Source organism: Euwallacea fornicatus, chromosome 5, assembly GCF_040115645.1.
Source record: "Euwallacea fornicatus isolate EFF26 chromosome 5, ASM4011564v1, whole genome shotgun sequence".
NCBI classification, from domain to species: domain Eukaryota; kingdom Metazoa; phylum Arthropoda; class Insecta; order Coleoptera; family Curculionidae; genus Euwallacea; species Euwallacea fornicatus.
Genome location: NC_089545.1, coordinates 1,867,138 through 1,887,720, shown reverse-complemented (window position 1 = coordinate 1,887,720; position 20,583 = coordinate 1,867,138). Strand labels below are relative to the sequence as shown.

The 20,583-nt window shown below is 36.3% G+C and overlaps 1 protein-coding gene across 4 annotated transcripts; it reads left to right on the top strand.

Moving 5' to 3' along the window:
- The first annotated feature begins 776 nt into the window (after positions 1-776).
- Positions 777-20,073, top strand: LOC136339317 (free fatty acid receptor 4-like). Of its 4 annotated transcripts, none has more exons than XM_066282447.1 (5): positions 782-964; positions 1,024-1,084; positions 8,322-8,560; positions 18,631-18,787; positions 18,845-20,073. In XM_066282447.1, exons 3-5 carry the CDS (start codon positions 8,343-8,345, stop codon positions 19,799-19,801), a joined length of 1,332 nt encoding a protein of 443 aa, XP_066138544.1. In that variant the 5' UTR covers positions 782-964; positions 1,024-1,084; positions 8,322-8,342; the 3' UTR covers positions 19,802-20,073. The 4 variants fall into 4 exon arrangements, with proteins under 4 accessions (XP_066138546.1, XP_066138547.1, XP_066138544.1 ...); XM_066282448.1 differs by having other exon boundaries at positions 1,012-1,084; XM_066282449.1 differs by lacking the exon at positions 8,322-8,560 and having other exon boundaries at positions 777-964; positions 1,012-1,084.
- The last annotated feature ends 510 nt before the right edge of the window (positions 20,074-20,583 follow it).

Sequence of the window (20,583 nt, the reverse complement as noted above, 5' to 3'; positions counted from 1 at the left end):
TTTTGGCGAGAACTTTTAGAGAAAATGAATTAAAATTTTAAACTAATATATTCTAATCCAGAAACCTGCCTCAATTTTAAAAGCCAAGTGGAAAAATGTGAGTAATTGGATGGCTTCACTTATTATCTCGCTATTCCCTTAAGGGGATTTGTGGTGCTGTTCTGGAAACATAGCGAATGAAAAATTACTTTGAGTATGATGTTTCAAAAATATTACGTATAACATAAAGAAGTTAAGTGTATTAATAATAAATGTTCTTATTAATGAAATATTGATTGTAATTCAAGTGAAGATGGACGCTAAACTTGCCCCCTTTGCTCAATGGTGAATATAAAACGAGCATAGTTGTCCCTTACCTCATTTATTTATTTTTTAAACGCAAAAAAAATTTAAATCCTGTTCATCTATTTGTGACAAAAAATAACTCTTTTATTCAATCAAGACAGCTATAAGGAAACGTCACAAGAAATTATCGAAATAAACCGAGATTTTGAGGTATAAAGCTCATGATGCTCCTGCTCATAATCATTATATTTTTTCAAATCTGAGATAAACGGGTCTAGAAATTTTTATAGGTAGATTAATCGCAACGAGAACCGAATGAACAATTTTCAAAAAGTGCTTAAAGTTCAAGATGTCTGAAAATTTTCTGCCATGAGTTAGGTGACGAAACATTTTCCTTGGATTCCTGCTCCAACATACTGACAGTCCAGCCGAAAAGCATCAGCAAGGCGCCCTAATTCCTTCTAGAAAGGCAGATTTTTCAATTCTCACCATGAGTTTTTGCGCCTGAGTTTCTTCCTACTGTCCACACAGCAGGACTACTCGCAGAATGTTATCAGTCGTTGCTTTGATTCCTGCGAGAACGGCTGAAAGAGAGAGCGATATCGCCACAACGCGAACACCTGTAAGGTTTTTAGCGTGTTACCGAAGTGTTCTAAAGAATTGTTGGATTAGTAATTAAGTAATTATTTACTGTCGTGTTAGTTTGTTGTTATGTACTTTCTATAGTGGATGTTTCAGGCTCACAAACCGTGCTGCCGGTATTAGAAAATAGAAAGTACCGAAATTGGCCACACACCATGTAAGTACCTACCTATCTGTGAATTTTTATGTCTTTCGGAACATATTAATATCGATGGTTAATTATTGAATTAATGCAATTAATTAATTTATTATAGTAATGACAACTCGTTTATTTCTTTGCTGATCTGTTTGTGATTTATCCATAACAGGTATTTTTTGTTTAATGCTTAGGTACCTGAAAAACATGCACACTTCTTTAAAAAATGAAGGTTTGCTCCAATTTTTCCTGACCAGGTTAGATTTAATTATATATTTTGTAATACATATAATGAACAAAATAAGGCGCGTTTCTATCTAAATGTGTCTTAAATGATATGAGAGAGTTGGTTAAAACTGCGGTAAAATCGTCGTTCCTGAACTTCTGGCACAATTGGCACGTTACCGTAAATATCAGCTTGACCGAGATTTAGACTACGTAATTATTTCCGAGTTTAGTGAGATTGCAAATTGCAAAAATTGGAACTTCAGCACTGTTTTGACAATTCTGACAATAACTAACGAACTGTAAGAGATAGTAAATAGCTGGAATTGTTCTATTTTAAGTCGAAATTGCAGAGCTCTGCCAAGGAGAAGAAAACCAAAAAATGTTAAAATTTCGATAATTAGGCATGTAATAAGCCATCGATAATGATAAATCCATCGGTGATAGGCGCGTACAACGTTAACTAATAAACGCAAAAATAAATTCTAAGTACACTAGGTAATTCACTCTTTCATTATGTACTTCTAATTACGATAGCTGAAATTTGATATTCACATCAGCAACAAAAGAAAAGTAGCAGGGCTGCCGAAGAACCTGAATAGTTTTTTCAAAAATGCCAGTGTCTACAGCGATGATCTGAACCGATGGCTCGTACCAGATAAATTTCTATTATGAAAATATGAGTTTTTCAATTCCAATATTTCACAAGAAATCTCGTGAGGAAATCACATTAGGGAAGAAACATATTGATTCAGGCTGCACTTAAACCTGACAATTTGAAGAACAGTTTGTGGAAAAGTTCATTGGTAACGAATTTCCAATATTTGCAATGAATGATCGATGGTCAATTTCTGAAAAGGGAAAATGGCAGCGTGAAAATTCTACAATTTATATTATGGAAGCGTGAAAACCGTTCAACCATTTACGTTTACGAAGTAGGCAAACTGCGCATTATTTGCAGAAAAATTTGTGAAAAATGTGAAAACTGTATTAAAAAAAAAAAAAATCGTTGGTAAAATAATACACTCAGTACATGCGGTGTAGCCTTCGAGTAATATACACATATCTTGAAGATGTTGAAAATGGTTAACATTCTAACAAATCTGAATATGTTTCCGAGAAAGTGATGATAGCAATAATTATTAAAAAAGAAAAGCAAGTGACAATCGAAGCAATAATATGATCATATTATTTGCTCACCAAACAAATGCGTATTTAAATTAACTTGGTTGGTACATAATTGGTAATTGCAATGAAGGCTTACAGCTATAAGCCTTTATAATTATGCAAATAAAATCGCGAGTGGCACGAATTACTCGGATTTGCAAACATGTGTGACTAGTTCGCAATAAGAAGATACTTGTATGAATAAAGTTAATAAAATATGTAATTAATAATGGACAAAATTAAGTTATGGATATTCCAATAACAGTAACGTATTATTTTTTGGAAATCCAATAAGTAAAAGATTAAGGAAGCCTCCGGAAGAAGTGCAGCATAGGGTCCTAAATAGTATATACACCTACGTATTAGTCATAGTAACATGAAGGTCACCAACCGAGAAAGTTTGCCTCTTCAGTTCAACTACCTGAATTTTTCTCCCACATCAAAAGGAAATTTTCAAATTGCCGAAATCGATTTTTTCTTTTCGACCTTCCCATACATAAATAAAACGTTCAATAGAGATTTAACGCTTCTCCTCGAAAATTGTCTTCCATCAAAATAACTAAATAAACGGGCGTATCAATTAATCTTCTGCGAGATTTAAACTTGTTGCTCAAATTTACTTTTGAAAATTTTTTGGAAAATTTTTGGATTTTTGAGAAAATTTTTTAATTTTCCACAAGAAAAATTCACATTCCAAGGTTTTCTGTTTATTATGAAAAGCAACCAAAATAGCGATGAATCCTAGTAAAAGTTCGTGTTTAAACTAACAATCTTCCATACTTAATAAATAGTATTAATAAGGTTGCGATTTTCCATCCTAAAGACAAAGATCCGGTGAGTTCGCCGATGTAACAAACATGCAAGCGAAAAAGTTTAATTCTTACTTTCATAATAAAATAGACCTCTTCGTTATCTCTCTAGGGAGGAAACGCAGGAATTTCAGATTTGCTCGTTTTGTTTCCATTTTATGAACCTGAAGAGCGGTAAGCACGATGACATGCAATTACACATGTAGGTTGCAACTTTGCAAATTTGAAATATTTTTATAATCGTCAAAATACACTTTTATCAAAGCACCTAGACCAAATTTGTGGATTTTCCTGCCAACTAATCATGAAAGGGGCAATTACATCATGATAAATCTCCTTGGACTTTGAAAGCACATAAAATTTGCAATTAGATAACTTCACCCACCACGTCAAAATTCAGATGTGTGCTACATGAGTAATATTATGGAAGTCTGAAAGCACGATCCGGAGAATTCTGGGCCTCTGTTACTGCAGTTGCTGGAGTCCAACGAGAAACTTCCTTTTTCAAAAGGGTTTACGAAAACATTAAAAAGTACCGACCTAGAAAAGTAAATTAGGTGTTGGTAAACACTTTTTGCCCAAGTAATGTTAGTTTACCCCCACAGCAACAAGTAGATTGCAGGGAAATAAGTGTATTTTACGTGAAAAACTCTGGGATAAACATACAGAGTGTAACATTTCATCATGGAGATATTTCAGGGAGCGACAGTACTCTGCGAAATAATGAAAAAATTCTAAGAGACCCATGTACATCGACACTTCTGCATTTTTGAGCATGAGTCTGTTTGCATTTTTTTAATATTTTGCAGAGTAGTATCGCTCTCTGAATAATCTCCATGCTGAAATGTTACACCCTGTATGTTTGTTTGCTTCATCGGATCATTTCAGACCATTATTTGAGACAATTTAAATACCAAAACAAAGTTTTTTCTCTTCAGCAAAATTAGTACATGCTTAGAATGCTAACGGTGCAACCGCACTATATAGCCTAATGCGCATTTGATTACTCACGGCATTCTTCAAATAGGGATTTTGCAATTTAGCTGATACATGCAGGTCATATGCAACGTGCTTGTGCAAAAGGCAATAATATTATTTTATTCGGTAATGTAGATGATGGTCTAAACAAATCAAAAATGAATTCAGTTTAAATAACCGACGAAACACACGTGAGAGCGATGAAAATATAATGGGTTTATTTCTATAGTCATAGTTGAGATGGGCTGATTAATATTACGTGTCATTCGCATTAAACTTTCGATGACTCAGTGAGTACTGGCTTTAATCTAAAGTTGAAGGTCTAAAAATTTTTGCTTCTTATGCAAACGTGTTCATATTTATCAGTGTTCTAAGAAATCTTCCAAGTGCACTCCATTATTCTTCTTGCCATAATACAAACGATCTTCAAACTCTCATCGCACTTCTTGAAACATCTCTTGTGGAATGTTACGACAACCTACAATTATTCGCCGTAATACTTGAAGGTATCGTACAGGAATGTGGAGAAATTGAAGATCTTAAAAATAATGTGTCCCTTGACCCATATTCTCTGTTTTAAAAAAACGAAGCGGTTATCACACCTGCGATATTGTCTATCGGGGGTGAGAGCTTTTTCTATTCTTCATCTTCCCTTTTCAGTTTAAGAGCGACGTGTCTCAGCATTTTCCACTTTAGTTTGCATTTTTAGAAATCTGGGAAACGGCAAATTTTTAAATATATACTCGATATATAATAATAAAGAAAATATGAAAGAATTTGAAAATCCGCATCTTGGTTGTTTGCTTAAAGGGGAAATTTCCAGTTTATTCCTCATCAAGAGAGCCCTAAGAATGTACTGGGAGCAAACTATTTAAAATATTATATCATTAGTTTTCAATATATTACTATTAGTGCCCCAGGTGAACTCCTTTACCGAACGTTATAAACATAGAGATTCTATGTTGCACTTCTAGAGGAAATTACCATTTTACCTTTTCACCGAAATTACCTACCTGAAACATGATAAATGTGGGGCGGGTTAACCTGACGGAAAATCAATCTAACATATTCCTGCTTGTGCTTTAGATTAGTGTTGCCATTGAAAAATTGACCCCAACGATTTATGGAAAATTTACAACACCTTAACCTGAACTAACCTGGACCAAACAAGTTCCTTCTGCGGAATAATGGTGCATCGAGAAAATGCTTAATAATATTTATGAAATGCTAATCCTCAACATTACTTTTAGGACATCAAATCGTCTAGAATTGTACGAAATATTCTATATGGACCTTCTGAGGGGTAATTTATTTGGAGGATTTCTCTGATTGATATCGGTAAAGTGTGATGTGGATCGAATATCTTGAACGCAAATCACTCCGCCAGACCAAGATTCGCGTACCACTTTAGGTAGATTCCATCTAAAGGTGATCCGAAATAATCTTGTGGCTAATTGTGAAATTCTTCTATTCGGAGGGGTCTTCTGACCGTGAATAGTGAGGTTGATGGTAAAGCAATTTACCACATCGCTACCAGTGCTTCATCTCGTCATTTGTGTGGAAAATTGGGTAACTGATTTTACATGGGAAATATAATAATAATAGTTATTTGCTTTGTTACCTCAAACACCTAAGCTACCTTTCAGTGTTTCACCTAAATAAAAACAGTTTGGTTTTACATCCTCGAAACATAACAATTAAATTGTGCTTTTACGGCAGGTGTTGAAAGACATTGTTTTGATGCCATGATTATTTGATTTGCATCACCGATTTATTTACCGAATTGCATGTTTAGGAATTCTGTCGACTGATTTATGGTCTTTTCAGTGGAGTAGCTGCGCTTTCTCGCAGGAACATCGTGACTGTGTAAAATGCCTAAAAATATGAAACCATATTTTAAATACTTTTTAGTGACAATTCATCTCCTCATGGCGCGTTCCTGCTGCATCGTGAACAATGTCTGGAAACAAAAACGTGAATTCTTAGCAACCTCCACTAGCATCTATAAAGTGCACCTTAATCCGGCGATGCTCCACGGACCACCAAGACCACCAAGACCGATTCAGATGTATTCCCAATTTTTTGGCACTATTCTGTTCACAATAATTCAAAAAATATTAAACGAGTTTTATAGCTCAGATTTATAGTAGCGATTCATAAAACTGTTTTAATTAGAAGGTGCTTTGACCAAGAGCGTTTTCTGCTCTCCCATGGCGAAGTTTAGTGCCTTTGCGATTAAGGAGGAATAAGGAGTTTGCACTTTAAAGCTACGAAATCTGAGGTTCGAATTTATGCCCTTTATGTTTCGGACGTTTGTGTACGTCAGCATCGATGTTATCGGAGGTCAGAAACGATACACTTTAGTTTCAATGTAATGTGCCAGTCACTGGTGAGCGAACCGACAATTATTCAGAGTTGATACTATTAGTGTGTCATAGGTATTATTTATAAAGCGTAATAATTTATAAAACCAACCTTCCGCTGAGTTAGGGTTAATTAAAACTACTTAAATTAATTAACTGTTGTTGTGTGTGCAAATACTAAATAAATGGTTCCTGATACCTTTAACGTCCTCGCTACCTTCAGGAAACAAGGGTTTGCGAGCATTTGACCTACAAATAAGAGGAAATCAGCTTTAATCGTTTCAGATAATTATTCCGGATATTTGCCTGCTTTTTTCTTATTTCATTGTGATTTAAAGGAAAACAACATGCATTTTTATAATCCAACATAAGCGCGATATTTCTATTGTTGCGACTATTGGGTTTTAGTTGCCGACCGTAGGGAAGGTCATCTTATTAATTTACAGATTTGTCAAGTCGATATATGCATTATCGCTCGTTTGAAGGCAGCTCCTTGATAAATGGTTCTAAACAAACTCGTATAAACCAATGGTCATTTATATTTAATGAGTAATGAACAATGGATATTTTGATCTTGAGTAATGAAGAAAATTTCCCTGTTACGTTAAATTCTCAATTCGATGAATGCAATTATCGAAAAATTACAGCGGTAATAGCCCGGCAGGTACCAATAAATTACGGCTAGTTATCGTTAAGTACCCGGCAGGTGTCTGATCCAATGTAGCAGTGCTAAGAGAAAATTGAATTTCGAGAGTAGTTTTCAAAGATATCTCTTTCGGGGCGGCGGGGGTGTAGTACCTGGGCCGAAATTGAAAAGATCGCTGGGGAGAGCGAAATCGAAAATGATCAAAATTTTACATGAACTACGTATGACGTCAATTGTCTTTGTTCGGGAAACATACCACTAAATACCATTCGTGCTTCAAAATAACCCGATAAATTTTCATTGAAAAGTTTTTTTTTAACTGCATTTGTTCATATCCATATATTGTTGAGCGAATTTGCGTTTCGCGCAAAATATGAAACTCGTACAGTTTTTAGGAAATACGTATTTTGATTGGTAAATACTAACAGAAAAAAAGTCAAATCATCGGTAAAACCTGGCGTGTGTGCCATTTTTTTCAATTCTACTATAAAGGTGATTCACACAGGGATGCCGGCTTTGATTAGTTACCCATTTTAGGGCCAAATTATTAAGATGCGGTTAACATCAACATCGAGCTAGTTTCCATAGAAACCAATAATCTGACCACTGCCACTAACTCTCCCGTTTCTACCCTAAAGAGGTACACCGGCTCCCTGGGAAAAGAGTTCGCACAAAATTCCTTATTTGGATGTATTTGTAATTCGAAATGGCGGAAAAATGCTTTTGAAAGCAAAAAGGAACCTTTGACTAGCCGATTTTGGGAAAATGTTGATATAGGGGGTAGTTTCAGTGTTTAAAGTTAGATAGATCGGGGTTTTACGTCGACAATTCAAAATTGTCCTACATTTAATAAAAATACTCCATAAGTTTTACTGCCTAGAGAAAACAAATTTAGGAAATTTATAAGTTAAGCTAAACCTAAAATTCCATCCGAGGCCAAATTCGCTTTATAAATAAATAAAGCCGAACTAATTGTAGGTAATTGCTTTTGAGGAAAACAACACAAACTCAATTATATAGCTCCAACTACTAAAAGAGAATTAGGGCAAAGAAAGTAAATTTAATTGCAGAAATCCCTCATGTAGCCAGCAATGGAAAAGCAACCATTAATGGGTGACTACTCATGGAATACCTCATATATTTACGCAGTGGACAACCAAAGCGGATGGGGAGGCCGATACTTCTTCACCTACTTCTCCGAGTTCAACTCTCCACAAAACAGTCACTACATGTTGGAACTGACTATTCTCATCTTCACCTTCATAGTGTCGCTGTTTGCCAACGTTTCCATCATAATATGCGTGTCAAGGTAAGCAGCAATGACATTTATTTTTTTATCATAAAAATTGAAAATGCATTTGCTTTATTGGATTTCAGGCAGTGAACTGAATTATTTTTAATATCGCATTATAAGAGTACGTAAAGAGAACGCAGAGCGATTAACAAACCCCTCTAAATGGTGCTCATCATCAAAGCGCTCGTTAATTGTGCTATCGATTTTAGTTTAACTGCTGTTTGCTTGCAGTTTGTTGTTGACACGATGCGTAATGACAGCCACTAAAAATGCCGTCACATGTACAGGATGTTTTAATCGTCGCGTCTGACGTCTTGCTTGAAGAACTAGAAGATGAAATCTTCTCTTGCTAGGATTGTCGAGTTCTGTTTTCATAGGCGAAAATTTATTTTGCTGCTTTTCAACAACCGACATGACCTCATGGAAAATTTTTTTCAACATAAAAAACTGACTGAAATAAAATCGCATCGAGTCGGTCTTGGCGCCTGCCAAGTTTTTATCGATGTAATAAATGGCGTCATCGGAAAAATCAGCTTTTTGCAAATATTGCTAAAAAAGTGCGTGACCACGTGGCGAAAATTTATTTATTCGCCATTTTGAAAAGTGGGAAAGTAAAAATGCTTCCGTACCTTCCAGTCGGATTTTTGATTTTCCTATACAGGACACGAGGCATGAAATTTTAATCACCCGGTACTGTGGCCTAGGTTGGTAAATAAACTTCTATGAGAAGAAGCATATGGTGCTCACTCAAGCTTTAAAAGCTTAAACAGCAATATTTAGCATTAAGCAATTTAATTTATGTAACTGCTTCTCTGTGAAATCCGGGAACGTATTTTTAGCTTCACAGTGCATTCATACCGCACTTATATTTCTGCCATTAAAACATGTTGTCATTGTCGGAAATGACCCATTGAAGACATAAATCACCTGGATATTATAACTGTAATGAAACGGCGCGATTTATCCTATTAGATAAACAGAAGTATATTTTGTAGTTGAACTAATTTTGGATTTTGGATTCATAGAGAAAGAGAACAATTAATTCAAGGCAGTTGTGAGCCTACAACCCACGTTATTTTTTAAATGTAAATATTGTAAATTGAGGATGACAGAACCTGGAAAGGACAACAAACTTTGCTTCACATTTTAAAACATTCGGGCCTCTAACAAGAAAATTAGATATTAGAAATATGATGTAAATATTTGCAGTTATGTAAATGGAGGTTTATCTTCAAAAACAGGATATTATCGCAAAATGTTTGAAATTTTCGTTGTATGTAAGTAATATTCCAGCTTCTTGACAAAATGACGAGATACTAATGTGAAATGAAGGCACATACAATTTTAAGACATGTTCAACCCATTACAAGATCATTTTCGGGTTGCAGCTAACTTCCCGGCTATCATCGGTTTAATCAATTTTTTTCGAGCCAAGATAAATCTGAAGTTTAAATTGTGAATAATTTCGGATGAGCCAAACTGCTAAACTATTTAAACTAAAAAAGAGAAATCTGTTGTTTAGTTTAAACAGATTCCCGTGTTTTCGCTTTGTTGCCGGAATTTCAAGTATTGATTAATTGGAAGACGAATTAAGATCAGCAGATTTGTCAAGCGGACGATGTCAGAATTTGGGTTGTGATTTTACACTCTGTGCCCTTCAGGCGCTTAATGGCACGTCAGTTCTCTTTACGGAAAGGGTTTCTTTTTAGAAAATAGTGCTGTAAACTAATACTTCACCGAACAGAAACGGTATAGCTTTGAATTATTCTCGGTTTTATAGTAAAATTTTTTAAACTGTTTATTGGCAGTCGCTATGCCAGTCGCATTCTCATGATTTTATTACCTTCGATTTTAGTATAGGTTGCATACAAACGCACAATAGGCGAGTGAAATGAATTTTACCAAAAAATCGGGAGACCTTCTAATAAAATGAGAAAAAACATAAGCCCAAATGCAGTTCTTTGCGCCAGTCTTTATGTTAAAATCATGTTTAGACTGCACTCCTGCCTTCCCCTTAGGAATTTTGTATTGAAACGCTTGTTTTAGAATCTGTGATACAGAAAGATCTTTGCTGACACAAAAGATTTGGGATTCGTGCCCAAACCTTCCATGAACTTCTACCTAAAGTATAATTTCCATTATGGTACTTATTCTTTCACAAAATTCACGATTACTGAACTTATTAAAACTTCTATGAAATCATTACTGGTGTTCCGGCAAAGTTCGCTATTTTAATAAAATTCACACGGTTCAATAACCCAAGGTGGGCGCTCTATGCTTCATATTTTAAATGAGACGGAATCTTAAAGTCTTAAAAATCAGCCCACGTCTCCTTGTATCATCAAGCTGCAACAAATCATATAACTTCCTCAAGTTACTTTAATGAATTTAACGTAGTTCAGTAACTCAAAGAGCGCTCTCCTGAGTAAATATGCTTTATGTTTTAGATGTAAAAGTTTCGAAAAATCTTTATTGGGGTAAGTTCTAACAAGAGAAGGATTTCTCTTTAAGTGCATTCAAGTTTACCCCCCTTCGTGATGAATTGCTAACTAATTCAAACATTAGAAGAGCTTCTGATCCAGATTAGGATACAAAAAGGCGTGCTCGATCGCGGATGTGTTTTATGATAATCCACCTATGATGAATACGCCTCTTGGGAAGATTGTTAAATGGGGTTAAAAAGAAGTTTTGGGTTCGTCAATATGGCAACAATGTTAGCGATCTTCAGACAGAAAAACCCTTTAAAATCCAGCACGTCAGTAGTCCTTGCCGAAAATTCAAATACGAGGGTAATCTCAGAAGTATTCCACCCATCCCTTAAATAAATAAATTTGGTTATGAATCGACACAAAAACTCGGCTAATTGTTCGTTCATAATGCAATGGACAGTACCTTTCCAAATGCCTAATTTCCAGTACAGTCTTGAGCATTTTCATCACTATTTCTAGAGTAGTGAGATTTGGAGTGTAATTGGGTCGACCGGTAAGGAGTTCGTCTTGGTGGCTCGTATGACCGTGTTTAAACTCTGCCACCCAATACGTTACAGTTGTTAACGAAGAACCAGATTTCTCCAGAGTAGAATTTAACTCTATTTTGATGTGTGTCATTTTTATTTCAAATGAAAGTATTGAATCACGTATTGATGACCAATTTTCTCCACGTTCACAAAATCTCTAAAAGCTTTCACTAAAAACGGTTCCAGGACGAACACAAATTAACGGAGTACCCTCAAACTTAACACGGAAGTTTTCTAAGGTTAAGTCTTTGTAATATTTACCGGAAAAGTCGCCATCTATATGCCAGGTCGGGCACTTCTGGGACTATCCTCGCAATTATTGCAATTACGGAGGCAGAGCTTCATTCTTCAAAACATTTTTAGACGCAAATCTGTAATTTTTATTTCCCCAGGTGTTGCCGCTGCTAAATAAAATCTCAATAATTTTATAAATAAATGTTCATCCTCGGAAAAGTTATGGAAAAGTTATCTTAGTGACTCGTTGGCCGTGATTGCAACGACTGGACGTTGTCTGTAAACACAGTTGTTTGTCGTCTGTAAATGGAACGAATAGGATGATTTGCAGAAATGTAAGAGGAATTTTGTTTTTTAGTAATTCGCATCAGCACAATCTGCAAGGGAGCGATGCTCAAAAGTAACCGGAAGTGCTGCAAAGAGCTTTCGCAAAGATACGGTAAATAATTCAATTAATCGAAGCCGTTGCATTAACTTCCTACTCAAATTCAACTTGATTTATTAATTACAATCGATCTTTTATTGAATTTGAAACTGGTTTATTAGCACAGCTAGATTAATTGCCGCGCAAAATATCTGCCAAATGTAGCTTTTAATTCTAGACGCTGATGTGTTGCCGTGAAACTTCCAGGGCATTTTTCCAGCTTTGCGGCATCATTTTAACTTTAATTTATTAAAAGAACCCCGAAAATGGCACAGACAAAATCGGACCCATTCTCGCAATAAGTTTCGTGAAATATGAGTCTTAAGTTTCCTAAATACCTCGACCTCGTTTCGGAAACATTGAAGTTGACCTGCACAATTTGTATGCATTTACCCCATAAAGTGAAACTATCCCGAGGAAAATCTGAAACAAATTGTTCCTTAAGTGGGTTAAAGAGCGCTTTCTGGGTTGTAATATGCATGACTTTCCTTTGCAATATCTGCGAAATGAGGGAATATTTTCAATTTGTTCGGTTGGAAGTTGCATTTCAACGAAGGAAATATCGTCCTCACGAATAGGGCCTACTTAAACTTGATTGCGCCATTCGTAAAGTTTAACTCGACGAGAATTTAAATGAGATTAATCGATAACTTTCAAACGTGCCAGGATTCATTAGAAAACATTAGCACGTTTTTGACACTCAATTAAAGGCTTCTTGAAATCGGAATTAGAAAAGTTATATCTTGTTGTCCTTCAGTGCAATTTCAAGGCTTTCAGGAGTATTAATTTTTCTTCCCATTCGCGAAATAACACTCTAAAATTTAACTAGAAATTTATGACGTCACGGAGTCAAAATAAATCATCGGTGGTATGTAACCCTATGCAAATTGACACCATATTTCCAGACTTTCCAGAACACAATGCCATTAATGCGCGTGCAAGTTGTTTTGCTATGTAAACAACGGGCTTAAATTCTAGGTCCATGGCTAAATGGGGCTAAGTACCCTTATTAAGGCCCAACAAAACGTATTTAGTCATAGGATAGTGGCCCTTTAACCCAGATAGGAAGAAGAGATATCGCCTCGTAACGGCCGTTCGGGTCTATTTTTGGATAATTGTTTCGGCCCATTGAGTCGGGACAAGATTGTCTTGAACACACAATAATTTCGGCTCTTAGGGCGGTTGCGATTAATGAACCAAAATCAGCTGTACGTTATACATTATTCTGTGAACGGCACTTTGTAATGACCCGAAGTCCTCGACCCGAAATGAGCAAAAGGGCTTTGCCTGTGGGAATTCGCGGCTCAATTGCTGTCTGCCGAGGTAAGCCTGGGTAAGGCAAATTTACTGTCGAATGTGAGTTTAAGGTAAGTTTCTTTCTTGCATGTTAAGGTCATAGATGCGGCGTATAGAATAAAATAGAGGCCATGAAACTTATGACTCGAATGATCCCATTCGGGAATAAATTTTTTTGGGGGCCTCTCAGGGGATATAAAAGCTCCGCGAGTTATGGAACATAAACGCTAAATTTCAATTATATTGGAGCCATAAAAATATTTTGTTTGACATTTATGGGGACGATCATTATATCATTACCCTTGGATTGGTCCTACTTTTGTCATTTTTGTTTCAATTTTTACCTCCGTGCATGACGTAGGAAAGCACTTCATGATGAGAAGTAGCTTTGTGTTCAAGGTAGTGAGTCCGTGCAGAGCTCTGAAGGACGGGTTTTTGCCTCATTGCTCCTAGATTTTTTCGCATTATGGGTCGGTAGATTTCTTCAACAAATCAACCAGACTTGGCAGTTCTACTGAAGCCAGTTGGGCACTTTCCGACATGTGCATGCTGAATTAAATATATGTGCATTCCCGCCACTTCGTGGTACGGACCTTCATGTGGTTTTACAATGGTCGTAAGCGTTGGTAATTACCCGGTGGGGCCCCTCACCAACTGTTAAAATATTATAGGATTTTTTTAGTAAAATGATAAAAAAGGCCATATAATAGGGATTGAAATTCTGGACATTTCCACTTGGACTTAACAGTAACTGAGGCATTATTAATCTGCGTATCGTACAATTATGAATTATAATAAGAACTGAAACTTCCGTACTCTTGGTCTTAGTTTTTCCACGTGGAACGGCTTTATTCAGAGCTGAAGAAAAAGTTTTCAAAAGAGCTCTTATTACGTCCCAACGAAATTCTGTTTACCTGACGAGATTTTCCTTATTAAGACCGGCACTCAAAAGATTATTTGTTCGTCGAGGGATAACGTGATAGGCAAATAAGGAAACCCTCAAAAGCAAGTAAGTGGCAGACCTATAAATAACACCTCCTTTCATTTTGACCGATCCCTGCGTGATATAAAGAGAACATGAAGTGAACCTGGCAGTCCTGTTGATAAATATTTTGTTATGATTTTCCATAAATATGAAATCCCAGGTAATCCGGGGTTGTTTGGGCAAAAAGAGATGCGGAAAAATACGTCTGGGATAGCCATTTGACTCCGAACTAAAGCATAAGCTAAGCACGTAGTGGAAAATTTAACTAGGTCAGTTATCCGGCAGCCACGACGAAAAATTCATATTTAAAGAAGTTGCAAGCAAACGATCTTAATTTGGAGGGTAAACGAAGAGACTCCATTGAATACTAATTTCATGTAGCCAGATGTGACATCCAAGATAATTTCCTCTTGAAGTATTCATCACCGGTGTTTCCCATGAAACACTAAAAAATAATGAGATGATTAAACTGAAGAAAGAACTACTATGAAACACTAAAGAAACGAAGGCGGGCCAGTTATACAAAACACTCCATTGCCGACAACGTCTGAAAGGAAGCTTAATGAAAATATCGTGTTTAAAGTGCGTTGGCAGTGAAGCTCAAATAATTTTTTACTATAATGAGTGCAAAGAACTGTAGATCACGTTTCAGCCGGTCTGACGGAAATAATTAAAAATTTCATTTGAAATTACAGAAATAGATTTTCTATCATGACTATTTTAATTTACCGCTGTGACTAGAAAAAGAGGATTTACAAAAGTAAAGTAAATTAGCGCGCGGCCTTTCAGGGAGAGCAAAATGGGGCACCTATTAAGCCAAAAAAGCATTCTATGTTCCTTTGAAGAAGCTTTGATGCGCACGGTTCTAAAAGCAGAATAGAGTAGTTTTAAATCCAGTTTTTGTTAAAAGTGAGTAATTCACGACCTCCATCGATTGAATTTAGTGAATTTGTATCATAGAAGTAACTTTACCAAAAAACATGCTTTAGAAACTGGTATTACCATACAACGATTTTATTTTGGGGCAAAAACCTTACTCTACCTATTCCTTTAGTTGGATTTCAAGCATAGGAGCCCTTCCTGGGTCTTCTGCAGCACCGGCCCAGAAAATCGAAGATTTAGTCGACCTCGGTCCCAATGACGCTTCGTGGGACTGCTTTCATAGTAGAAATTGCCTTTCAGTGCTTGTGCTGAACTGGAAGTTTCCTAATTAGGAAGCTGCAGAAGTAGCTTATGAAATAAGCTTTACTTGAAATTCATTACTGGTTTTTATAAATGAAATCCTGGATTGGATTCGGGTTAGTGGTGTGGTTTGTTCGAATAGGAATAATAGGAAGTGGAAGCACTTTCCAGTCGTTTTCCCTGCTTCACCGGCTTTTCGTGCATTTCACTCACAAATTTGACTCAATTTAAGCGGCTTGGCGTGAAACTGACTGGATGCTTAATATTTCTAATATCTTTTCTCTTCCCAAAATTCAAGTGTCTTCACGATTATGCGTTAGTGTTAGAAAAGCTTCTCGCCAAGTCCTCCACGGCGTCATATGCTCGCAATATTTTCCACTTTCTCAGCAAACAAGCTGAAACAAGACTAAAGGTTAACATATTTGTGAAATGCGAATCTAATTCTAATAGATGGATATCTCATATCTCATCGTGCACGATGAGACGAGTGCTGGAGGTTGAAGATTCAGTGGGTTAAAACTCTTATTTACCCATTAAAGACGGCAAAAGAAAAGGGGAATGACTGATCGAGAAGCCATGCGAATAACGTGATAGAAAAGGTGCAATTAAAAGTTTGTAAGAGTTTATTTGTCCTATTTGCATAATCTTCTTTTTTCAGAGAGAAAAATTCCTCGATTTAATCCTGATAAACTCCGGGATATCCGGATAAAAAGTTGTTGTCGAAAGATTAGTAGGGACTTAAATGCTTCCATCATTCTTCTTCGAGTCTCCTAAAATAAGAAAGCTAGACTTTGCATAAGCTTTCTATTAACGAAATTGAATACACAACACCCACTTTAATTTGCCACATGCCTCCATGTTTACCGTTCCCTCAGGGCCTATCTGCTTCAGTTTTAATGTCATCAGCACACCTGTAAAGGAAAACGTACGACCTTCATGCTTTATGAAAGCAACGGAAATTACAATATTAAACTCTCCTTTATCAAAGCTCTCTAGACACGATGATCCACGGATCCTCCTAAATATCTGCAATAAAACTGTCTTAGAAGAGAATGACGAAAGTTCCCAAAGTGCTTAGAAACTTTCGGAGCGAGTGAAAACTCGGTTTTGTTTCGCAATGCTTCGCCTGGAAATTCTTCAGAAATTTTGTTAAATGCAATTAGTCGTCTCAAGCTGGCATTTCCCCAGTGCCAAAACTGTAAATTAGTGTACGCCTATGTAAATTACTATTGTTGATCCAATAAGTTTCATGAGAGTAGATGTTTACTTTGAGATAGACCTTCTCACAACAAGTAATTTGTGTCATCTCCTCAAAGAGGATTTAATTACGCGAAGAGCAGACGGTGACAACCCAGGAGACGTGTGGGCGAAGCTATTTTTCTTTTTCCTACTTTGGGCTGTCTGTAATTGCAATATATCTTTCACATTTTGTTTGAGTAATTTCGCCTGCCAGACTTGGTATTATGGACATAAATAGAAATCATAAAAATATAACCTACTCTCGTTAATTAAAAATATCGCGAGCTGACCCAATTAATCCAGAGAATTTTAAAACTCTCGGCCCTGATATGTGTGAAACTTCCTCTCTTTCGTGCTGTGTTTGAATAATAAAAAGTCTTTAGCTGGAAATGTTAAAGCTGAGCCTAATTATATAACTGCAAATAGTAAAAGTTTCTCTGCATATCGTCGTTCTGGTTTTCGCACAAAGTCAAAGCTGAAATCATATTTAAAACGAGGATGGAAAAGTTTTTAGAGCTGTTTTTTGCAGTTTTTATGTTAAATTTTAGTGTTGAGCTTTCAATCACAATATCTTACATGTCAGCTTAAAAAATGCGTTTGAAAGTAGTTTTCGGAGGCAGGTTAAAGACCTTGAAAGACCGGCTCTGTTCTCGGTTAGTGCTGATGATTTGGCGGAAAAGTGGATTAATCGATAAAAGTTTGTTCGGCTTAAATCATGCTAGTTTTTCCTTTTCTAGGGCGTTAAATGTTAACAAATCATTCTTGGCAAAAAATTAGAAGCTACTTATGCCAGTAGCATGACACGGACGGTTTCTTAATAGCCAGCCTGAGAATGAAAAAAGCGGAGGCATGGTACAGCCATTCAATTTTATGACTGAATTAATTTCAAAACAAATGTAATTTTTGGGAAATTTTTCTCTGCTGAAATTAACAAGCTACGCCAAAGGGAGCTAATGAGAGGGCTCCGAACAGCTGCTTTAATAATTAGAGAAAAATGTGGAGAACTGCGGAAAAACAAATAGCGCAGCTTAGGGAGCACAATTTGCTTAAACTGGGAAATGAAATAATTGCGAAGTTAAGGTGACTTTGATGCTTTTTTTTGGAATAAATTGATGAGCTACACCAACTGCATTTTAAAGGAATTCTTAATGGTTTTTGTTATTGATCAAGAAATGAAATCAACCACAATCTTATACAACAAAGGTAACTCTCTCAAACTCAAACATAAAATCAAGGCAATTCCGGGCAGAAATTCGCAACTTACGTTCATGCCCTCTTACGTCAGGACACTTAACAGTTGATGTAATGCTAGAGACGTAATGGGTGTAGCTCTACAAGGTAGCTCTCTCAGACTCAAACATAAATTTACTCAATTTTTGGACCATTTTTTCTCGGTAGAAATTCACAAGTTACAGCAGTCGCACCTCATGAAGGACCCTCAATAGCGATTAGATAGCGGTCGTATGCATAAAAAGTAGTTTTTGCTAATGCTCCAAAAATTTATTTCGTAAGTGCTGTATCTACTATGCCAACGAACTGTTCTCAAGCAACACTAATAACAGCTCATAAAAATACTTTTAATAGTACCATTTTTTCATCGTTTGTCAGAAATAATTTAAAATCACGTTATCATCTCGGACAGACAGTAACATGTTGTAAAACGTCGATAGTTCTTGATAACTAAGATTGATATTGAATTTAATTTTCAGATATCCTGAAATGAAGACAGTAACCAACTGCTTTGTACTAAATTTAGCCATTAGCGATATTCTCTTTGCCCTTACAATTCCTGTGGTGGCCTACACAAGAATTACTCAGTCCTGGAAGCTAGGAGACATAACTTGCAGGATAATACCCTATGTTCAGGTGACACAAAAACTCACAGTACGCAAATTTTAGTTCTAACAGGAGACTTCTCTCCAGTTCCTTTCAGGTATTGTGCTCCTCTGGACCCTAGCTTTCATCAGTATAGACCGTCACCGATGCATAGTAGTACCACCATACCGCTCCAAAATGTCTCCAGTTCAAGCCAATTGCACATCCCTCCTCATCTGGCTGGCCATCTCTCTGGCAGTGGTACCGGTCGCTCTTTGGTTCAGGGAAATCCACACCGAAGAAGGCTTAAATATATGCAGCCTAGTTTTCCCCAGATCTGACGCAGTCAATTATTCCATAGTGTTTATCATTACAGTGGTGTTCTTTGCGTGTTTTTTGCCCATGGCGCTATTAGTGTATCACTACCAGCAAATCTTCCAGAAAATATTGAGCACGAAGAATGCTTGGTCGACTTCTTGTGTGGTGATAAGTGCTGTGGAGCTGAAAGGATGCAGCAGAACTCAAACCAGGAGACAGAGCGAATTGAGTATGACTGATATCTTTGTACCATGGCCCAGGAAATTCTCAACCCAAATGGGAAACTCTAATGGTTCAACAAGTAGACATGGTTCATTGTCCACCCAAGAAGAATTGAGGCTAAACAAGCACATTAAAGTAGTTAGAATCCTGTTCCTAAACGTCATAGTAGTGCTAGTAATGTGGTTGCCAATTACTTTAGTGATGATTCTCATTCACGTTGATGGGAGACGAGAAAATGACGATCACAATTACTTTCTACGTTCGCATCACTTCATATCTGCTTTAAGTGTGGCTTTATTAAATACCGTGATTAACCCTCTATTATATGGAGTATTGTCGGATAATTTTAGGTCGTGTTTACTGAAAATTTGGTGTAAACGAAGGATGATGGTTCTAGATACGGCCACGCCATCGAGTGGGAGGCAGAACGGAAAATGTAAGCGGCCCAGCGCTTCTCTGAGTGAGAAAAGTGAGCGCAGCGAGAAGGGGGATGGGGAGAGAAAATTAGGAATGGGGCTAATTTAATTTCTGTGGTATTTCAAGCATATTTCAGTCAGTGATGGTTTGTGAGAGTAGAAATGCAGCTTTAATATGTAAAGAAAATATATGCTGTAGTATAGTAGGAAGTTGCTAACTTACGGGGGAGAGTAATTTTAGCTTTGGTTGGAATGTGCGCAAAATATCTAGTAGGTACTTATACCTAATTCCGATTACGTTAATAATAATTGTATAGACTGGTAATAAATATATCTATGTAAGTAATTATTTTGAGATAGTAAATATGTAAATTATACACACATGCCTAATGGTGTTGTTATTGAAATCGTCACTGCATCCTAATATGTCAAGCATTTAGCCTCAATACGCCTAATATCAATTATATATATGTAAAAAGATATAAGACAATTATTAGATACTTAATTGTAATGGGTCTTTTAAATGAAGGTAAGTGATTCGATTTCAGTAATTATCGATTAATTTGAATCGATGATGAACGTCAAATTACTATGAATTTCTAGACAATTTGGCGAAGGAAATTATTATGGATTTACATCAAGAATAATTATTTAATAATAAATTATATGTTCTAGACCTAATCCCTATCCTTTTTTCAATAGACACTAAGAGATATAGAGTGCTCGCTTTCCCTAAAATTAAATATATATAGGGTATTTTACAATGTTGCTAAGAGAATTTTATATTAGATTTTCCTATGCATTCAAATTTTTACAAGAAAAATTGTTGTTACATAAATAAGGCTCCAAAGGGTTTTTTCCCAAAATGCAGGGCGATTTATAACTCGTTAA